General features: G+C 41.8%; 1 protein-coding gene across 2 annotated transcripts; it reads left to right on the top strand.

Annotated features, from left to right (window-relative positions):
* The first annotated feature begins 802 nt into the window (after nucleotides 1-802).
* fbxo8 (F-box protein 8) lies at nucleotides 803-13,886 on the top strand. Of its 2 annotated transcripts, none has more exons than XM_040004202.1 (8): nucleotides 803-1,164; nucleotides 2,005-2,107; nucleotides 2,849-2,932; nucleotides 4,224-4,368; nucleotides 4,482-4,608; nucleotides 6,947-7,065; nucleotides 7,560-7,756; nucleotides 9,734-13,886. In XM_040004202.1, exons 2-8 carry the CDS (start codon nucleotides 2,005-2,007, stop codon nucleotides 9,919-9,921), a joined length of 963 nt encoding a protein of 320 aa, XP_039860136.1. In that variant the 5' UTR covers nucleotides 803-1,164; the 3' UTR covers nucleotides 9,922-13,886. The 2 variants fall into 2 exon arrangements, with proteins under 2 accessions (XP_039860136.1, XP_039860137.1); XM_040004203.1 differs by lacking the exon at nucleotides 803-1,164 and adding an exon at nucleotides 1,182-1,541.
* The last annotated feature ends 2,163 nt before the right edge of the window (nucleotides 13,887-16,049 follow it).

The raw sequence follows: 16,049 nt of genomic DNA, 5'->3' as shown, positions 1-16,049 counted from the left end.
CCTTTTACCTCATTACTCCACACCATTTTTCATAATGTACTATTTTCCAAACTAATATATCTACTAAAATATCTACTCTTATAATAGCTTCCTTAGCCAGCTTATCTGCTCTTTTGTTACGCTAAATACATACATACATACATGAGTCCACATTATTGCTATATTTTTGTTTTTTTCACACAATGTTCTGGCGATTAGTTGTACTTCATATTTCAATGCTCAACAATGCTGACAATGAATCACTACATAATATTAATTTCTACTATCTTCCACGCACTCTAAAGTCAATAATATGGCACATAATTCTACACCACATATACTAAAAACTAAATTGATGTTCTTTTTTGAAATCTTGATATTTTATTTTATAATTCAGGAGCCACTACTGCTACACCAGTTGTTTCAGTTTTTGGCTCTTTCGATCCATCTGTATAAATCTGCAAGTAATCACTCTACTTGATCTCTACTCTGTTATAAAATTCTTAACAAATATCTGTTATATTTCTTCTCTTTTTAATATCTGATGTCTACAGTTGTGTATTTCCATGGGTCCTAATTCTTTGCTATATACTTGAAATACTCTACCAACCCACCCAAAACTATTTTTTTAATCCTTTCAGTTTTCCAAAACACTTTCTTAACAGGATGACGTTTATTATGAGCTTTCAGGTGTATCCAATAATTAACCATTAACCACTGTCCCCTGATCCGACTTGTAAAGCAGGCTGATTGGCTCTTGGGTCTGTGCGCGTTGTCTACGTCATGCAATAAGTTGACGTCAGTGACGCAGACGCTGGTTCTGCTTTTGTTTTTTTGTTTGTTTTTAAAGCTTATTTATCACATTCATGTTAAATACGTAAACTTTAATCCACTGATAAAGACAAACCGGGGGAAGATAATTTTCTTTCGATTCAACCTTTTTTGTCTATAGTTATGACGCGATACAAAAGGTGGGAGGGCCGACAGGAAGAAGAGAGTGGAAACATAATTCAGTTGGTAGACTCCTGTATTGAAGGGCTTTGTTGAACCGGAGGACCTGTTGTTCTGTTGTTATCTGTACTCGGCTTAATGAAATTACTACAGTATACGTTTGATAATAAGGAACTCGCGCTTCCAGCTGTCATTGTGCGCAGGTCAGGTTGTCAGAGGAATCACTGAAGTCAGGTTGGTAGCGCCACTTACGTTTCTGTGACGAACTCATATTTTGCAGACGAAACGGTTGTGTTCTTTAATATGTAAATAAAGAGAACGCATTTGTGTCCTCGGTGCACTTAAACTATCTTGGTAGGCTAACTTGATGAATTGAAAGACTAGCATAAGAGTGAAAGACAGTTCAACCAATGGGTTAAGAGGTTCAATGCTACTGTGATTTTGTGGCCAGTGGTATTGAAGGGAGGGCGGGTCTGCAAGTCAAACTACCGTGCTGGCTGGAACTTCCAGCGTTGATGTTTACAACAGTGTAATGGAAGTTGTTTATGTAAAACAGCTGACGTTTGACCGGCCTTCAGACTAGCCGCTGTCTCCTTGCTGTTGGCACGCAGGTACCGAACAAGCCAAATTTGAAGCTAGTTAGCAGCAAGTGTGCTCTGTGGATCTGACAGTGTTTGCTAAATGTAGGCCTGTGTCGGTGATCGTTATTTATTCTGAAGCAGTTAGAGTGCTGTCAGATTCTGATGGCTGCGTAGGCTTTTTAATACATGAAACGGGACACAGCGGCTCATTACTTTACTTCAGTCTTAACCCTTTATAATCTCGATTTTTTTAATAACCAGGTTTGATCTGAAAAGTATGACCCCTGTTCATAAAGTAAATGGTCAAATGTTGCCTCGAACAGTGCTCACTGTATACATCCATTGATCATGTATTTAATGTCATGTCAAAGTATGCAAAGAAGAAACATGCCTGTACAAAAAAAGATGTAGTCTACTACTTTATTTTTCACACAGGTAAGTGGAAATGTAGCATATTCCTTTATATCATCTAAGTGTCTCCCTCCTGTTACAGATGGGTCAGGCACTGTGGAGGCTGCCTCCCAGACAACAGCAGCAGCTTCAGGAAGAGCTCGCTGATCGACTGGCTGAGAGAGGAGGGGGACGACAGGAGCAAGGTACTCTGCTTCAGAGCAGAAAACAGAATTGACTTGGAAATGATGGAAATTCTATATTTCATTGAAATTTTGAAACTGAAACGTTCTGGTGTAATTTATATAAATTTTCCCGGTGTTAGACTGCAATCCAGGGTGTGGCGTCATTTATAGATGTAGCCAAGTTCTCTGAATAATATAGATTTAAATTACTATCTCTTATTTGTAATAGTTTTATATGTGAAGATAATGAATCAAAAATATACATTTTCTTCCACTTACTCAGTCCAGGGTCATGGGGTGGGGAGGCTGTCACAGCTGTAACAGGGGAAGAGCAGGGGCACACCCTGCACATGTCACTGATCTGTCAAGGCTACAACAGACAGATAACCTGTCACCTGGATTCAAACCAACGGCTTTCTTCCTGTGAAGTGATGGTGCTAACCACCACACCACTGGGCAGCCCTAAATTCAGCATATATTTAGCAAATATTTATTTATTCCTAAATCTGTATATATTATTAAGCATTAATGAGTTTCTTATGCCATGTACAATAATTACACATGCTGTCATTTGAACTGACAGCTAACTGGATTTATCCTCTTCTCTTTAGGTTTATTTTTAACTTTTGGCAGTTTCTACCAAATCCACTGAAAAAAATTAACCAGTGGTGAAGCTTAGAGTCAGAAAATGATAAATTTTTCTCCTCGAGGTGAATTTCAATGTCTGCGACTGAATAGAAAAACATTTTCTTCTTTACCCAGGGAGAGATGCAGGCTCCCAGAAAAGAGCTCCACAGCACTGCTATCGGCCTGACATCTATCATCTGCTGAGAACACGCAGTGGCGGTATAAACATACAAACACACACGATGCAATCTGTATTAACAAGTCATGCCTGTCAGGAATCCAAACATCTGTGACCATGTGCCCAGGGAGAAAAAAGTCCTTCATTCTCGTTTACTTACATTTGGGCTTCACTTCTCTTCACTTTCACTATGAAATAATCCACTCAGTGAGATCATGTGAGATAAGGATTTCTAAACTAAAACAAGGAAATAGGTTTCTGTGGCATCCCGTCCTTTGAGGCTCCATTTTTGTTTGTGTGTTTGTTACATTGTCCATTCCACACATCAGTCGGGTCCCCCTCTGACATGCTGAGTGACGTTAGAGTTCCTGATCGTGCTTGGGTAAAAGACTTGTGATGCACATGTACTAACTTGTTATGTTGTAAACTGTTTGGAAGAGGGACAGCTTTATTGAATAAAACCATGCTGATCGCATCTTGCAGACATCTGCTCTGTCAGTTGATTGCACCACTTGATAAACCTAACTAAACAAGAAACAATCAAACAGTGTCAGTAACTACAGCTTGTTGGTCCAACATAAACTAATCAAAGTCTATTGGCAGCAACCAAACAACCCAATGACATCATACTCTGTACTAAACATGTAACTTTAGACACTTATTTCTTAAAGCCAACTTGACATATAATGTTAAATCGATGCCTTTATTAATGTAGTGTTTCATCTCCACTTCAGTACTGTTTAGTTGCTTCTTTTTACATTTTGTACATAATCAGAATAGCTATAGTTAATAGGCTATTACTTTTGATTCATATGCAGGACGTTAAACCTAAGAAAGAGATAAGTACTTTCATCCAACTTGATTATTAGCCACACAGAAAGGCTCCATCCGGGGTTTCAACCTGGATCTTGCCATTAGGTGAGGCTGGTGGGCTGTACCTATTCTATTGTAGGAAAGGATTGTATGCTGTCCGAAAGTTTCCAAGAAATTTGGGTGTAATTAGTGAGAGGCATAGCTGTTTGGCCATGAGTTCTGCTTAGTAAATTAGTTTTTTAGCATGTACTTAAAATCAGGACAAAGTACGCGTACAGTGCTACAAGTCAGTTTGCATTTTGAAGTCCTGGTACTGGGGTCTCTTAGTTGGCCCCAAGGTCTGAACACACTGCAGCTTAAGAAAATGTATGCAAATCGAAAAACAGAGCAAATTATGAAAACGTCTTCATCAATTTCACAGCTCATATGTTCTAAAAGCACGCAGTGCAACCAAATACAGAAAAATGCTACAACTAAATCTGAATACGTCTGTCTATTTTGTCTCTCCTTTTTTGGTAGGTAAGGAACCTCATGGTTTTATAGACTTGGAGATGCTGCCACCTGAACTGGGCATCACCATACTGTCATACCTGAATGCTACTGATCTGTGCCTGGCTGGATGTGTGTGGCAGGGTCTGGGAAATGATGAATATCTTTGGCAGGGGTAAGGCACTTCACCTCGGTTTTTTCTTGTGGTAATTACATTTTTACTAGAAGTGTTAAAAATGTCTACGTTGTTTTTTTTGTTTTTTTAATAATCCATGTCAATTCCTCCAGGCTATGTAAGTCCACTTGGGGCCACTGCTCCATCTACAACAGAAGGCTTCCTGCTGGTTTCTCATATAGAAGACTATACCTACAGCTAGATGAAGGCAGCCTGACATTCAATGCTAACCCACAGGAGGTAATATATAAAGTTACACCCAGGATCTGTAGTAGAGACGCATCAACTGTGAATATTTCTTTTGTTTCCATCAAATCTCCTGCCAGCCAATATGTTAATTTTTCCAGGATTTCAGTGTAAGAACAAAATAACTTAATCCCCGTCCTTCACCTGACCTAATGATTTAGTCAAAGGGTCAGTATTGGTTGATGCGCACATCTGGATTTGGGGCATCTGCAGTCTGTTGTCTAAACCTTCAGTGATAACAGTTGATACAGTTATACACTGGAGGAAATAAGTATTTGATCCCCTGCTGAATTTGTAGGTTTGCTCACTTACAAATAAATGAATAGCATCTGTGTGAAGGGAAGCCAATACAGGCGAAATATTTATCTCTCTTTCTGGTCCCTGTCAGTACTCCTGCTGGAACATTTTGGATCAATTGAAGGCTTTTCAAGGAGCTTTTAGTTTTTAGCAATAAATGCATGAACTAGTTTTTCAGCGTCACTCTGAGACAGGATATTTCTAACTTTAGAGATGTTGCGCAAATGGAAGAACGCAGTCTTACATATTTGTTTAATATGTGCGTTGAAGGACATGTCCTGGTCAAAAATGACTCCAAGGTTCCTCACAGCGTTACTGGAGGCCAAGGTAATGCCATCCAGAGTAAGAATCTGGTTAGATACCATATTTCTAAGATTTTCAGGGCCGAGTACAATAACCTCAGTTTGATCTGAATTAATAATAATAATAATAATGGATTGGATTTATATAGCGCTTTTCAAGGCACCCAAAGCGCTTTACAATACCACTATTCATTCACTCTCACATTCACACACTGGTGGAGGCAGCTACGGTTGTAGCCACAGCTGCCCTGGGGCAGACTGACAGAAGAGAGGCTGCCATATCGCGCCATCGGCCCCTCTGGCCAACACCAGTAGGTGGTAGGGTAAAGTGTCTTGCCCAAGGACACAACGACCAGGACAGAGAGCCCAGGGATCGAACCGGCGACCTTCCGGTTACAGATGCGATTCCCAGCCCCCTGAGCCTAAACTCTGTTTAGGTCTTTGGTTGATCAACAAGCTAGAGTGGGAGATTGCTAGCATAACAAAATAAACTAGCAACCTGACTGCTCATCAGTTTGGTAACTCTTGTAGTTCAGCAGCGCAAATGACGGCGCTGGGCTGGGGTCAGCCTTTACTCAACATTAGTGTCATTGTGGGTTCTTGGCTAGCTTAGCTTTAGCATGCTGTCTGTGCAGGTGCATGTTGTGTTAGCAACATTGTGCTGTTGTTTCCCTCAAGTAGTCTCTACTTTACCATTGCGCTCTTGTCCCTTTGTGCAAAAAAACTAAAAGTAATGTCCGTATCCACACTATAAACTGTGCCACTATTTTCCTTTCCCCAACACACGGACTGAAATCAGCTAATCGTAGTGAGAGTGCAAGAACCGATAAGCAGAATCAATACGCAGGCAGACTGACGATTCCAAGGAATTGGACTACCACTTGGACTACTTCTCGATGTCCATCCCTAGTCAGAGGATGTCATGGACAAGATTGTAGACGTGCACAAGCCCTACACTGGGCTACAAGCCCATCAGCAAAAAGCTCATTGAGAAGGTGACAACTGTTGGTGCGGTTGTTTGGACATAGCAAAAATATAAAATGACCATCGGTCACCTTTGGTATGGAGCTTCCTTTAAGATCTTACCTCATGGAGAGAGGATGATCGTAGGAAAAGTCATGGGTCGACCCAAAACTGAAAGTAGTTAGGGCCACAGTCACCAAGAACGCCACTGGTAACACAGTGCGCTGTGATTACTTAAAATGTTACTTGCGACGCCTCAAAGGTCTGTTCAAAAAGGCACATGTGCTAGCCCGTCATAAGTTTGCCAGTGACCTTTCAATTTAATTCAGTTTTATTTATATTAAAATATCACAACATCAGTCACCTCTAGGCAGTTTGTATTGTAAGGTAGAGGGTGTGCAACAACAATACAACAATAATAAATAATAATAAGTAATAAAGTATGATCCAGAGAATACCATCCCCACAGTCAAGCACAGGGGCAAGCTGTCGTTACACTGTCACCACGCCCATATAATGTGTATATAGTGTTTTGTAGATTGGGAGACGCTGCCGCTCACAGTAAAAGAATTTGTCGGCTACAACTTGTAGTTTTCTCTTGGGAAGCATTTGTTTTAGAGCTGCCTCTCTGTTCGGCGAGCTCTCTGTGTCTGACCCTGAGACGCAGACGTCCCCCTTTCCCTGAGTCGCTGAGTCAGTGTCTAGATTCTAACTTTAGTCCTACAAGTCTTTGCTATTTCAGAGCATCATTTTCCTCTTTGTGTTTGTAGGGTATCAGTTACTTCATGTCCAAAGGTATACTAGTGGATCACCCCACTGAGCTGGCAAAGTTTATTTTCTACACCAGACGGCTCAACTGGAAGATGCTAAGGATTTATCTGGATGAGAGGTTAAAACACGCGCGCACACACACGCGCGCACACACACACACACACACACACACACACACACACACACACACACACACACACACACACACACACACACACACACCACTCTACACTTGACATTCACAACAGTTTGTTAAGCTGAAAGGTTGACATTTGCAGTTCATAGGTCCATGAATGTTTAGAGACAGTCACATCATAATAGATTAGTTTGCAGTCCAGTGTGATGGTGCTCAGAGGGAAAATGTTTACCTACTGTGTCCAAATACATTTGGTCCCAACTATCCCCAAATATATAAATATGCCTTTACTGCTAACTATTAAATGTATTTTCATGTTAGTGTAGATATTTTAATATGTTTGTCTGGAACAAGTCTCTCTTGTAAATGACAAATTGAATCTCAATGGGATAAATAAAGGTTAAATAAATAAAGATAGTATCTGTATGCTATTCTGTGACTGTAGCTTGTGTGACTGTATGTTTCTGTGTGGGCAGACGGGATGTCCTGGATGAGTTGGTGAAGCTCCATAACTTCAGTAACCAGTTTCTCCCCAATGCTCTGAGGGATTTCTTCAGACACATCCATGCGCCCGAGGAGAGAGGAGAATATCTGGAAACCCTTATTACAAAGTTCAGCCACAGGTTTTGTACCTGTAACCCTGGGCTTGTTCGAGAGCTGGGCCTCAGTCCTGGTTAGTACTTAGTGTTCCTGCTTTAAGTACAGGAGTTAACTTAAGTGTCACCAGTGTATCTGGGCCTCGAGATGGCTCTTTGATAGAAGATAGTCTTCTTCCTCTTCAGCTGCTTCCTTTAGGGGTTGTCACATAGGATCATTTCACCGTATCCCTCGCACCCTCCTCTGTCCAACCAAGCCCGTGCATGTCCTCTCCTCTGTGGGCCTCCTCTTTTCTTCATGTCTGACAGCTCCAAATTCAACATCCTTTGTTCAATGTGTCCACTATCCCCTCTCTAAACATGCCCAAGACCATCTAATCCTTGCTTCTCTGAATTCATCTCCAAACCATTCATCATAGCAGGTCTCACTATCATCTTGTAAACCTTCCTTTTGTCACAAATCACCCTGACGTCCATCTCCACCCACTCCACCCTGCGTGCACTTGTTTACCTTTCTTGTGCGTCGCGTTAAATGGTTGACCCAGCATATTTAAATTCATCCCCTTTCACTCTTTCTGCTCTGTGTTCACCGTAGCACCCGTCTGCCTCTCATACACACAAGTGTATTCTGTCTTGCTCCTGCATAGCTCCACTGTTGCAAGCTCTCTTTCACCTGCTCTCATCTGCAAACATCAAAGTCCATGGAGACTCCTGCCTGACCTTATTTGCCAACTTGTCCATCACCATAGCAAACAAGAAGGGGCTCAGAGCTGATCCCTGATTTAATTCCACAACCACCTGGAATCCATCTGTCACTCCGACCGCACACCTCACCACTGTCTCACTTCCTTACTATCCTTCCCCAGCTGGTTATGCTTCTGATTTTCTGACTTCCTCATACACATTTCCTAGCAGCTCCATTTGACCCTCTCAAAGAACATCTCATTTGCATCTGTAGAGCTCTTTCTTGGCATGAAGATGGCTCACCAGCTTTATCCCTCTGTAGTTGCTGCACATCACTCTTGTTTTGGAAACACTGTACCAGTACCCTTCCTCAGCCATCCTTTGTTAAATAGTCTGATCAAAAACTCCTCCAAAATAAGACACGGTACGTCATTTGAACGACCTGCCTTTCCACTCTTCATCTGCTTCATAGCGGCCCTGATTTTGTCTCATTCACTCTGTCCTCCATCCGCCCTCCTCTCTCTCATTTTCTGTGTTCATCATCTCCTTAAAGTACTCCTTTTATCTACTCAACACACTATCTTTACCTGTTAGCACATAGCCACTGCTATCCGTAATCTGCTGCACATCTTTTCCATCTTAATAATCTCTCTGCCTTGCCAGTCCAAGTCCTTTCATAATGTCCACCCTCACACACAACTCTCTGTAAAACCTTTTCTTTGGTGCTAGCATTAAAGAGATGCCCAGCAAACACTAAGATGCTAACATTCGTGGATATTTTGTTTTTGCCAGAACTGTTAAACTGATGTTGTCATTGACAGCGAACCGTCTTGTATTTGATTTCTGAAACAGATAAATGATAATAAGAGTAAAACTGGAAGCTTCAGTTTTTCGGATTCAGAAATGTCGAGGGAGTGTGATTTTCATCGTTCTGCTGTAGTAACAACAAACTGTAGTATGCAGACATGACATGAAAACCTCATTCACTGCCACATAATAAGAGTGTCAGAAGGTTTTATTCTTTCCCTGCCATCAGCATTGTTAATGGTCTGTGCATTTACCAAAGGCTTTGTTAATGTCAGCAGAACATAGAGAAACCAATGCCTCTCTGGATTATTGCTAACTCGTCTGAACTGCTTGTGTGGTTAGGAATTGTAGCAGGATCAGTCTGACACTTTAGAGCCCAAGACTAGAGAGGGATGGATTACTGCCTTTTCATGGAATTGGTAATCTAACCACCTGTCCCCTCTGGAAAGTCTTGGAAACAAGAATGCTCTAGAGCTATTTAGTAGTAGAAATCACTCAGATTTACGAGTTTTTCCACTTTCTTTTCCTCTCTCCAATTCCAATCTGGTGCCTTCTCTCTGCAGATGCTGTGTATGTGCTGTGCTACAGCCTTATCTTGCTCTCCATCGACCTCACCAGCCCACACGTGAAAAACAAAATGTCCAAGAGGGAGTTTATCAGGAACACACGACGAGCAGCACACAATGTTTCGGATGACTTCGTAGGCCACCTCTACGATAACATATACCTGATCGGCCACGTTGCTGCGTAGCTCCAACTGTCAGCTGACCGTACTGCACTGAAAAAATAAGAACCGGCCTCGTGTCTAAAAGTATGGATCACCACAGAAATGGAGTCGAACAACTTTTCACATCTTACGAGGAATACGACGGCTAAATCTTACTGGAAAGATCAGAAACAAATAAAATTGTCACTCCACTGCGAGAGACACTGCGCTACCAAAAATTAATGTTGACATGTGAAAGAACCTAATTTCTTTAAAACCCAGTCACTGCAGAGGAGGAGATTTGAAGTAGAGCCACGAAGACACTGCACTGATTGAAAGGGACTACTGACTGATGGTGGAGGAAGAGCAGGAAAAGCTTCGCCTTCAGTCTGTTTTCAGATGTCAGGGTAATTCTGCTGATTCCGTTTAGCTAAGCGCTGCTCGTCTCTCAGCTGCAGGACGAAGCCTGGCTCACTCTTGTTGGTAGTGACACACGAAATTAAATGGAGCTAACACAGTATCAAACATACCATCAGTTTAATAAGAATATTAATTGTTAAGCAGTTGAGCCCATGCTATAAACAGTAGGCTTGATCAGCCGTATGGACACTATGGCTAGTAGATCAGTTGTAGACTGGTTTTGAAACTGCTTTGCTGAATAAGCCTAAATATGTCTCAAAACCCTCCGAACTATAATTTAACCACTGGGCTCTCATCCTGAGGCATAAGAGTCAGTACACATGAACACTAAACGATGCCATGTAACAGGGTTTTACCTGCAGTATCTGTAACAAACACAAGTTATGGAGGCTATAATACTACTGTGGCAACGCTGAAGTCAAACAGAGGATTCCTGCTGCAAGTCGGAAAGATTTTCTAATTATATTAATGAAAGAAAATTGAGACACTCTACATCCACATGTAGTTTATAATGAATGTGTGAAAATCTTGTTCTTGCAGGAGGGCTGCTGTTGTAAATTTTAAATATTGCAAATTGCAATACAGTTGATTGTTAGTAACAGCTAATAAACATGCATATCTTTAGTTACTTACATTTAGTTGAAAGTGAGTATGTGATTTAAGAAAACGTGTCATAGCAGTGGCTTGGTGGTGATGGAGATGGATGCTTATTAAGAGAAAAATAGCTCAAATCAAGTGTAGAAGGAGATAATGTTAGCCAAGAAAAGAGGAGTTTTATTGGGTCTTTGGGGATTTGTCTCCTGAACAGGGGTGGATGCCAGAACTCTGTAAATAACATTTATAACAGAGTATAAATATGATTTAGGGCGTTCATAAAACTGTGTCCTGAACAGAGTTTAGCCCAACTGCTACAGTTTAGTTTTATTTCCTGAACAAAAAAGTCTTCCACTTTGTTCTGTGACATTAATCACATCTAGTGTAATTCTGTTTTACAGTAACACCACAACCCCTGCAAAAGCAGTCCCATGCTTTCAGAGGTCAGTGAGAGTGAGTCGGTGCTCTCAAGTTTTATTTAGCTTTCTATTTATATAACTAGCTGTACGGTGTCTGAGCTGTTATTGATGGATTTGTAAGGTAACACTACAATAGGGAGGACATGGATTGATTGTGGATACAGATACTCATTCTACTTTTTACTAAAAGTAAAGTTTTAATCAGGTGACCTGAACCATCTTGTAGATGTGCTGCAATATGCTTCGGGTGCTGGGGGCTTCCCATGATGCACGGAGCACTTCTTCTTCACTCACCTCTCTGTTTTCACGCCAGCACTGTATTTAATTATTAGCAGTGATTAAACTCTGGTTCTCTCCTGTAGCGTGCTTCCTGTCCTGTCTCTCTCTGCTCTCTCTTCTTCTCTTTATTCCCCACCACAATACTCACTCTGTGCTCGTAGCTTCTAACAGCGAGTGCCAACAGCCAGAATGTAGCTGCAGCTAAAGGTATCACAGCGTTCACTTAATGTAACCATAGCAACAACACATTTTCTGTGGTTTAATTAAGGGTTTGATTTTATTTGATCACAGTGGGGGTATTGTAAAACAGTCAAAAGATACTGGTTTTGTTTTCTGTCCAACTCATTCTCTTCTTTAGATCATTATCACTCAGACATTTGACACGAATGTTTAAATTATGAAATCTTTATTGTTGTTTTTTTCTGTGTTCTTATGCTATGAAAGTCAAAATGCACTGAGAACTTGTTCCAAGGATGTGTCTTTATTTTCCTGACGAGTTTCAACCAAGGGAGAAACTTGTGGCATTCCCTCAGAGCAAGCGAGACAAGCAATGCTCCTCTTGTCTAAATTAAAACGTACGAAAGTAAAGCGATCTCTCTCCTTTAATATCAGACGTGCTGTCGTGAATCCTTATGTTACGCTAGCGTTCTCTGTGTCCATCTCGTTAACAACGACTGAAGCTGTGCAAAGCTGAGATGCCGGCAGCTGCTTTTCTGGTGAATTGCACATGCACAGCTAAATGCACTGAGATCAGTTACAACCTGTGCTTGGTGTGAAAACTCAGCTAGCATTACCAAGTAAATGACATTAAGTGATTTATCAAAGTCACAGATGAGTTACCACCTTAGCGGGCGTATAACAGAGTAGATGGAGTATGGAAAAGTATTTAATAACTTAAAAGTAAACCTCTTAATTCAGCAGATTTTAAAATTATTATTCATAAATTTTACCTTTAAAGAATTTTTTTTTTCTAGCGATACGTGAACCAATCATGAACCAGACACACATTGGGTTGTCAGACGTAGACTAATAGAAACCAAAAACCCAACAAACACTTACACAGCTATGAAAAACCTGATGGGGATCAGATAGGAGCAATGCTCCACGTTCTCAAGCTTTCTAATCGAGCAGCAAGCTGTCCGCAACTAATTAGCATTAAGAATAAATGAGAGAAGGGCGAGAGCATGATAATGGGACTGACAATAAAAAATGCAACAGGACAGTGAGTGTACAAAGGCCCTGAGGTCACGTGCAACACGTCTTTGTGTATAAAAACTGGTGAGAACCAGAAAAGGTTAGGTTTAGATTCTGCAAGGTCGTCATTTTCTGTTAAGCAAAGCTCAGGCTTCAGTTAAAGTTAACCTTAGGATATGTGGTTGTTAAGTTCATGACTCATTACACCGGCTTCTTCCTCAAACTCAAAAATAACTGGAGTGTGTAAGAGTGTTCATATTTGAGGTAAAACATTCAATCTTGACTCCAGATACTTGATGTGTGTGATTCAGAGACAGACGTAGAACAACCTGTCCCCTGCTGCTATTTGTTTTATGCATTGCAAATGATTAAAGATCAGGGGCTACAGACACATTCCCATCCATACATACATGTAGGCACACTTACTGCTGTGCATGTGTGACCATATTCATACAGTGCCAACACAACTGATTGCTAAAAGAAGGAACTTAATGTTGTCGTCAGCTGTGTTACTACTGGAAATGCTTGAAAATTTGACCCTTTTTAAAACGTGGATAATACAGCATTTAATTTACAGAGAGAATGAATTAGGAATTTGCAATATTTTTCATGAAATTAGTGTTTCAGTAATATGTCACTGAAAACACAAATGTACCCACATCAGCTGTAATATAAGCACATGGTTGTCTTGAACAGATGCGTATGACACTCTAAATTATTTTGTTTAAAGCCATGTTTACTTATTTTTGTATTACATGAGGCACTGAGTTTGTCAGACTCCAGTTATAGATTATACCTTTAGAAGGAAAGACGTGTACAGATGATGTCAGATAATGTGACATCGTGTGGTGTAATGGCTCCGCTTTTGCTGATGATTTTGACCCAAACGTGTCTCGAGGCTTCGAAACGATCTGAAACTCAACTCCGTGGTGACATCTGCTGGCCAGTTTGGCTATCGCCACATCATGATTATGCTGTCCGGTGAAACGATGATGCAGACAAGCTCAGTGCAGACTGTAATGATCAGTGTGGTTCATCAAGTATCTCCCTCTGTTAATATTTGTGTTGATCACAAGAAATGAATTCATAAAGTAAAACATACAAGACTGTTGTGTTTACTGTAATAAGCACACAGGTTTCCAGCTGTTTATGGCTTCGTTTTTTGCTCACAGCTCTCAAACTTTGATTGTTTTTTTATTACTTTTAAGTTTTCTGGGAGTTCCTGTCATCAGGTTTGTTCTACACACTCTCAAACAAAGCTACAAGCTGGCGTAGTGTGACTTTTTAATTATTTGCATAAATATACGCACTACCAGTCAAACGTTTGGACACAGCTTCTCGTTCAGTGTTTTTTCTGTATTTTTGTGTAGATACAAACTGAAAACATCACATATATGAAGCAAGAAGCGCCTTGAGGCGACTTTTGTTGTGATGTGGCGCTATATAAATAAAACTGAATTGAATTGAATTGAAGATGGAATTATATGGAATTTTAAAGATAATATATAACTCTAAATCTGTTTTATATTTTAGATTCCTCAAAGTAGCCACTATTTGCTTTTCAATGAGCTTCATGATGTACCTGAAATGGTTTCACTTCACAGGTGTGCCTTGTCAGGGTATTTAAATGAAAATACAAAATGAGTTTTCCTTTTTTAACTTTTATCACATTTTCATGGGCTAATTCTGACCATGTGAACACAAGGAAAGCGGCGGGGCCAGACGGCATCACCGGCCGTCTGCTGCGCTGACCAGCTAGCAGGTGTGTTCACTTCCATCTTTCCCAAGAACAGCAGACCCTCATCCCTGAACGATTACCGGCCAGTTGCACTGACCTCGGTAGTAATGAAGGCGGTCGAGAGGCTGCTGAAGAACATCATCTCCTCCTCCATCCCAGACACCACAGATCCGCTCCAGTTCGCCTACCGACCCAACAGATCCACAGAGGACGCCATCGCCCACGTCCTGCACACCACCCTCAGCCACATGGACAAGAAACAGGGTAACTATGTGAGAATGCTGTTTGTTGATTACACTTCAGTGTTTAACACAATAGTGCCCTGCAGACTGTTCACAAAGCTGAGGGATCTGGGACTCAACAGCCGTCTGTGTGCATGGGTGTTGGACTTCCTCACTGGGAGAACTGGGTAGGTAGATGCCTCTCTAACATCTGTTGGGGCAATCGTGGCTCAAGAGTTGGCAGTTTGTCTTGTAACCGGAAGGTTGCCGGTTCGAGCCCCGGCTCTTGGTCGTTGTGTCCTGGGGCAAGACACTTCACCTACCGCCTACTGGTGATGGCCAGAGGGGCCGATGGTGCGATATGGCAGCCTCGCTTCTGTCAGTCTGCCCCAGGGCAGCTGTGGCTACAACTGTAGCTGCCTCCACCAGTGTATGAATGTGAGAGTGAATGAATAGTGGTATTGTAAAGCACTTTGGGTGCCTTGAAAAGCGCTATATAAATGCAATCCATTATTATTATTAACAGCATCACCATCAACACAGGAGCACCACAGGGATGTGTCCTCTCGCCACTGCTCTACTCCCACACGGCTCCAACACCATTGTGAAGTTTGCTGACGACACAGTAATAATAATGGATTGGATTTATATAGCGCTTTTCAAGGAACCCAAAGCGCTTTACAATACTACTATTCATTCACTCTCACATTCACACACTGGTGGAGGCAGCTACGGTTGTAGCCACAGCTGCCCTGGGACAGACTGACAGAAGCGAGGCTGCCATATCGCGCCATCGGCCCCTCTGGCCAACACCAGTAGGCAAGTAGGGTAAAGTGTCTTGCCCAGGGACACAACGACCAGGACAGAGAGCCCAGGGATCGAACCGGCGACCTTCCGGTTACAGATGCGATTCCCAACCCCCTGAGCCACGGTCGCCCGGTGCTGGGAGTGGTGTTGGGTGCCATCTCCAACAACGATGAGGCGGCCTACATGGATGAAGTGAAGAATCTGGCATCATGGTGCCAGGACAACCACCTCCAGCTGAACATTGGCAAGACCAAGGAGCTGGTGGTGGACTTCAGAAGGGGTCAGCACAGAGACTACAAGCCCATTATCATCAATGGAGCTCCAGTGGAGAGGGTGCAGTCCTTCAAGTATCTTGGTGTCCACATCTCCTCAGACCTGACATGGTCTGCCCACAATCAGGTCCAGACCAAAAAGGCTAGGCAGCGCCTGTATCACCTACGACAACTGAGGAAGTTCAGGGTCTCTCCAGAGATCCTCAGGATTTTCTATACAGGCGCTGTG

This window comes from Simochromis diagramma, unplaced genomic scaffold, assembly GCF_900408965.1.
Source record: "Simochromis diagramma unplaced genomic scaffold, fSimDia1.1 OVJJ01000565.1, whole genome shotgun sequence".
NCBI classification, from domain to species: Eukaryota; Metazoa; Chordata; class Actinopteri; order Cichliformes; family Cichlidae; genus Simochromis; species Simochromis diagramma.
The sequence above is the reverse complement of the archived record's forward strand: the minus strand, read 5'-3'. Positions and strand labels throughout refer to the sequence as shown.

Bases quoted from the DNA above. Each gene is read 5' to 3' on its own strand.
- fbxo8 (XM_040004202.1), top strand. From the start codon at position 2,005: ATGGGTCAGGCACTGTGGAGGCTGCCTCCCAGACAACAGCAGCAGCTT. The intron at 7,066-7,559 runs GTTAAAACACGC...CTGTGTGGGCAG, and splicing joins AGGATTTATCTGGATGAGAG to ACGGGATGTCCTGGATGAGT. The intron at 7,757-9,733 runs GTTAGTACTTAG...TTCTCTCTGCAG, and splicing joins AGAGCTGGGCCTCAGTCCTG to ATGCTGTGTATGTGCTGTGC.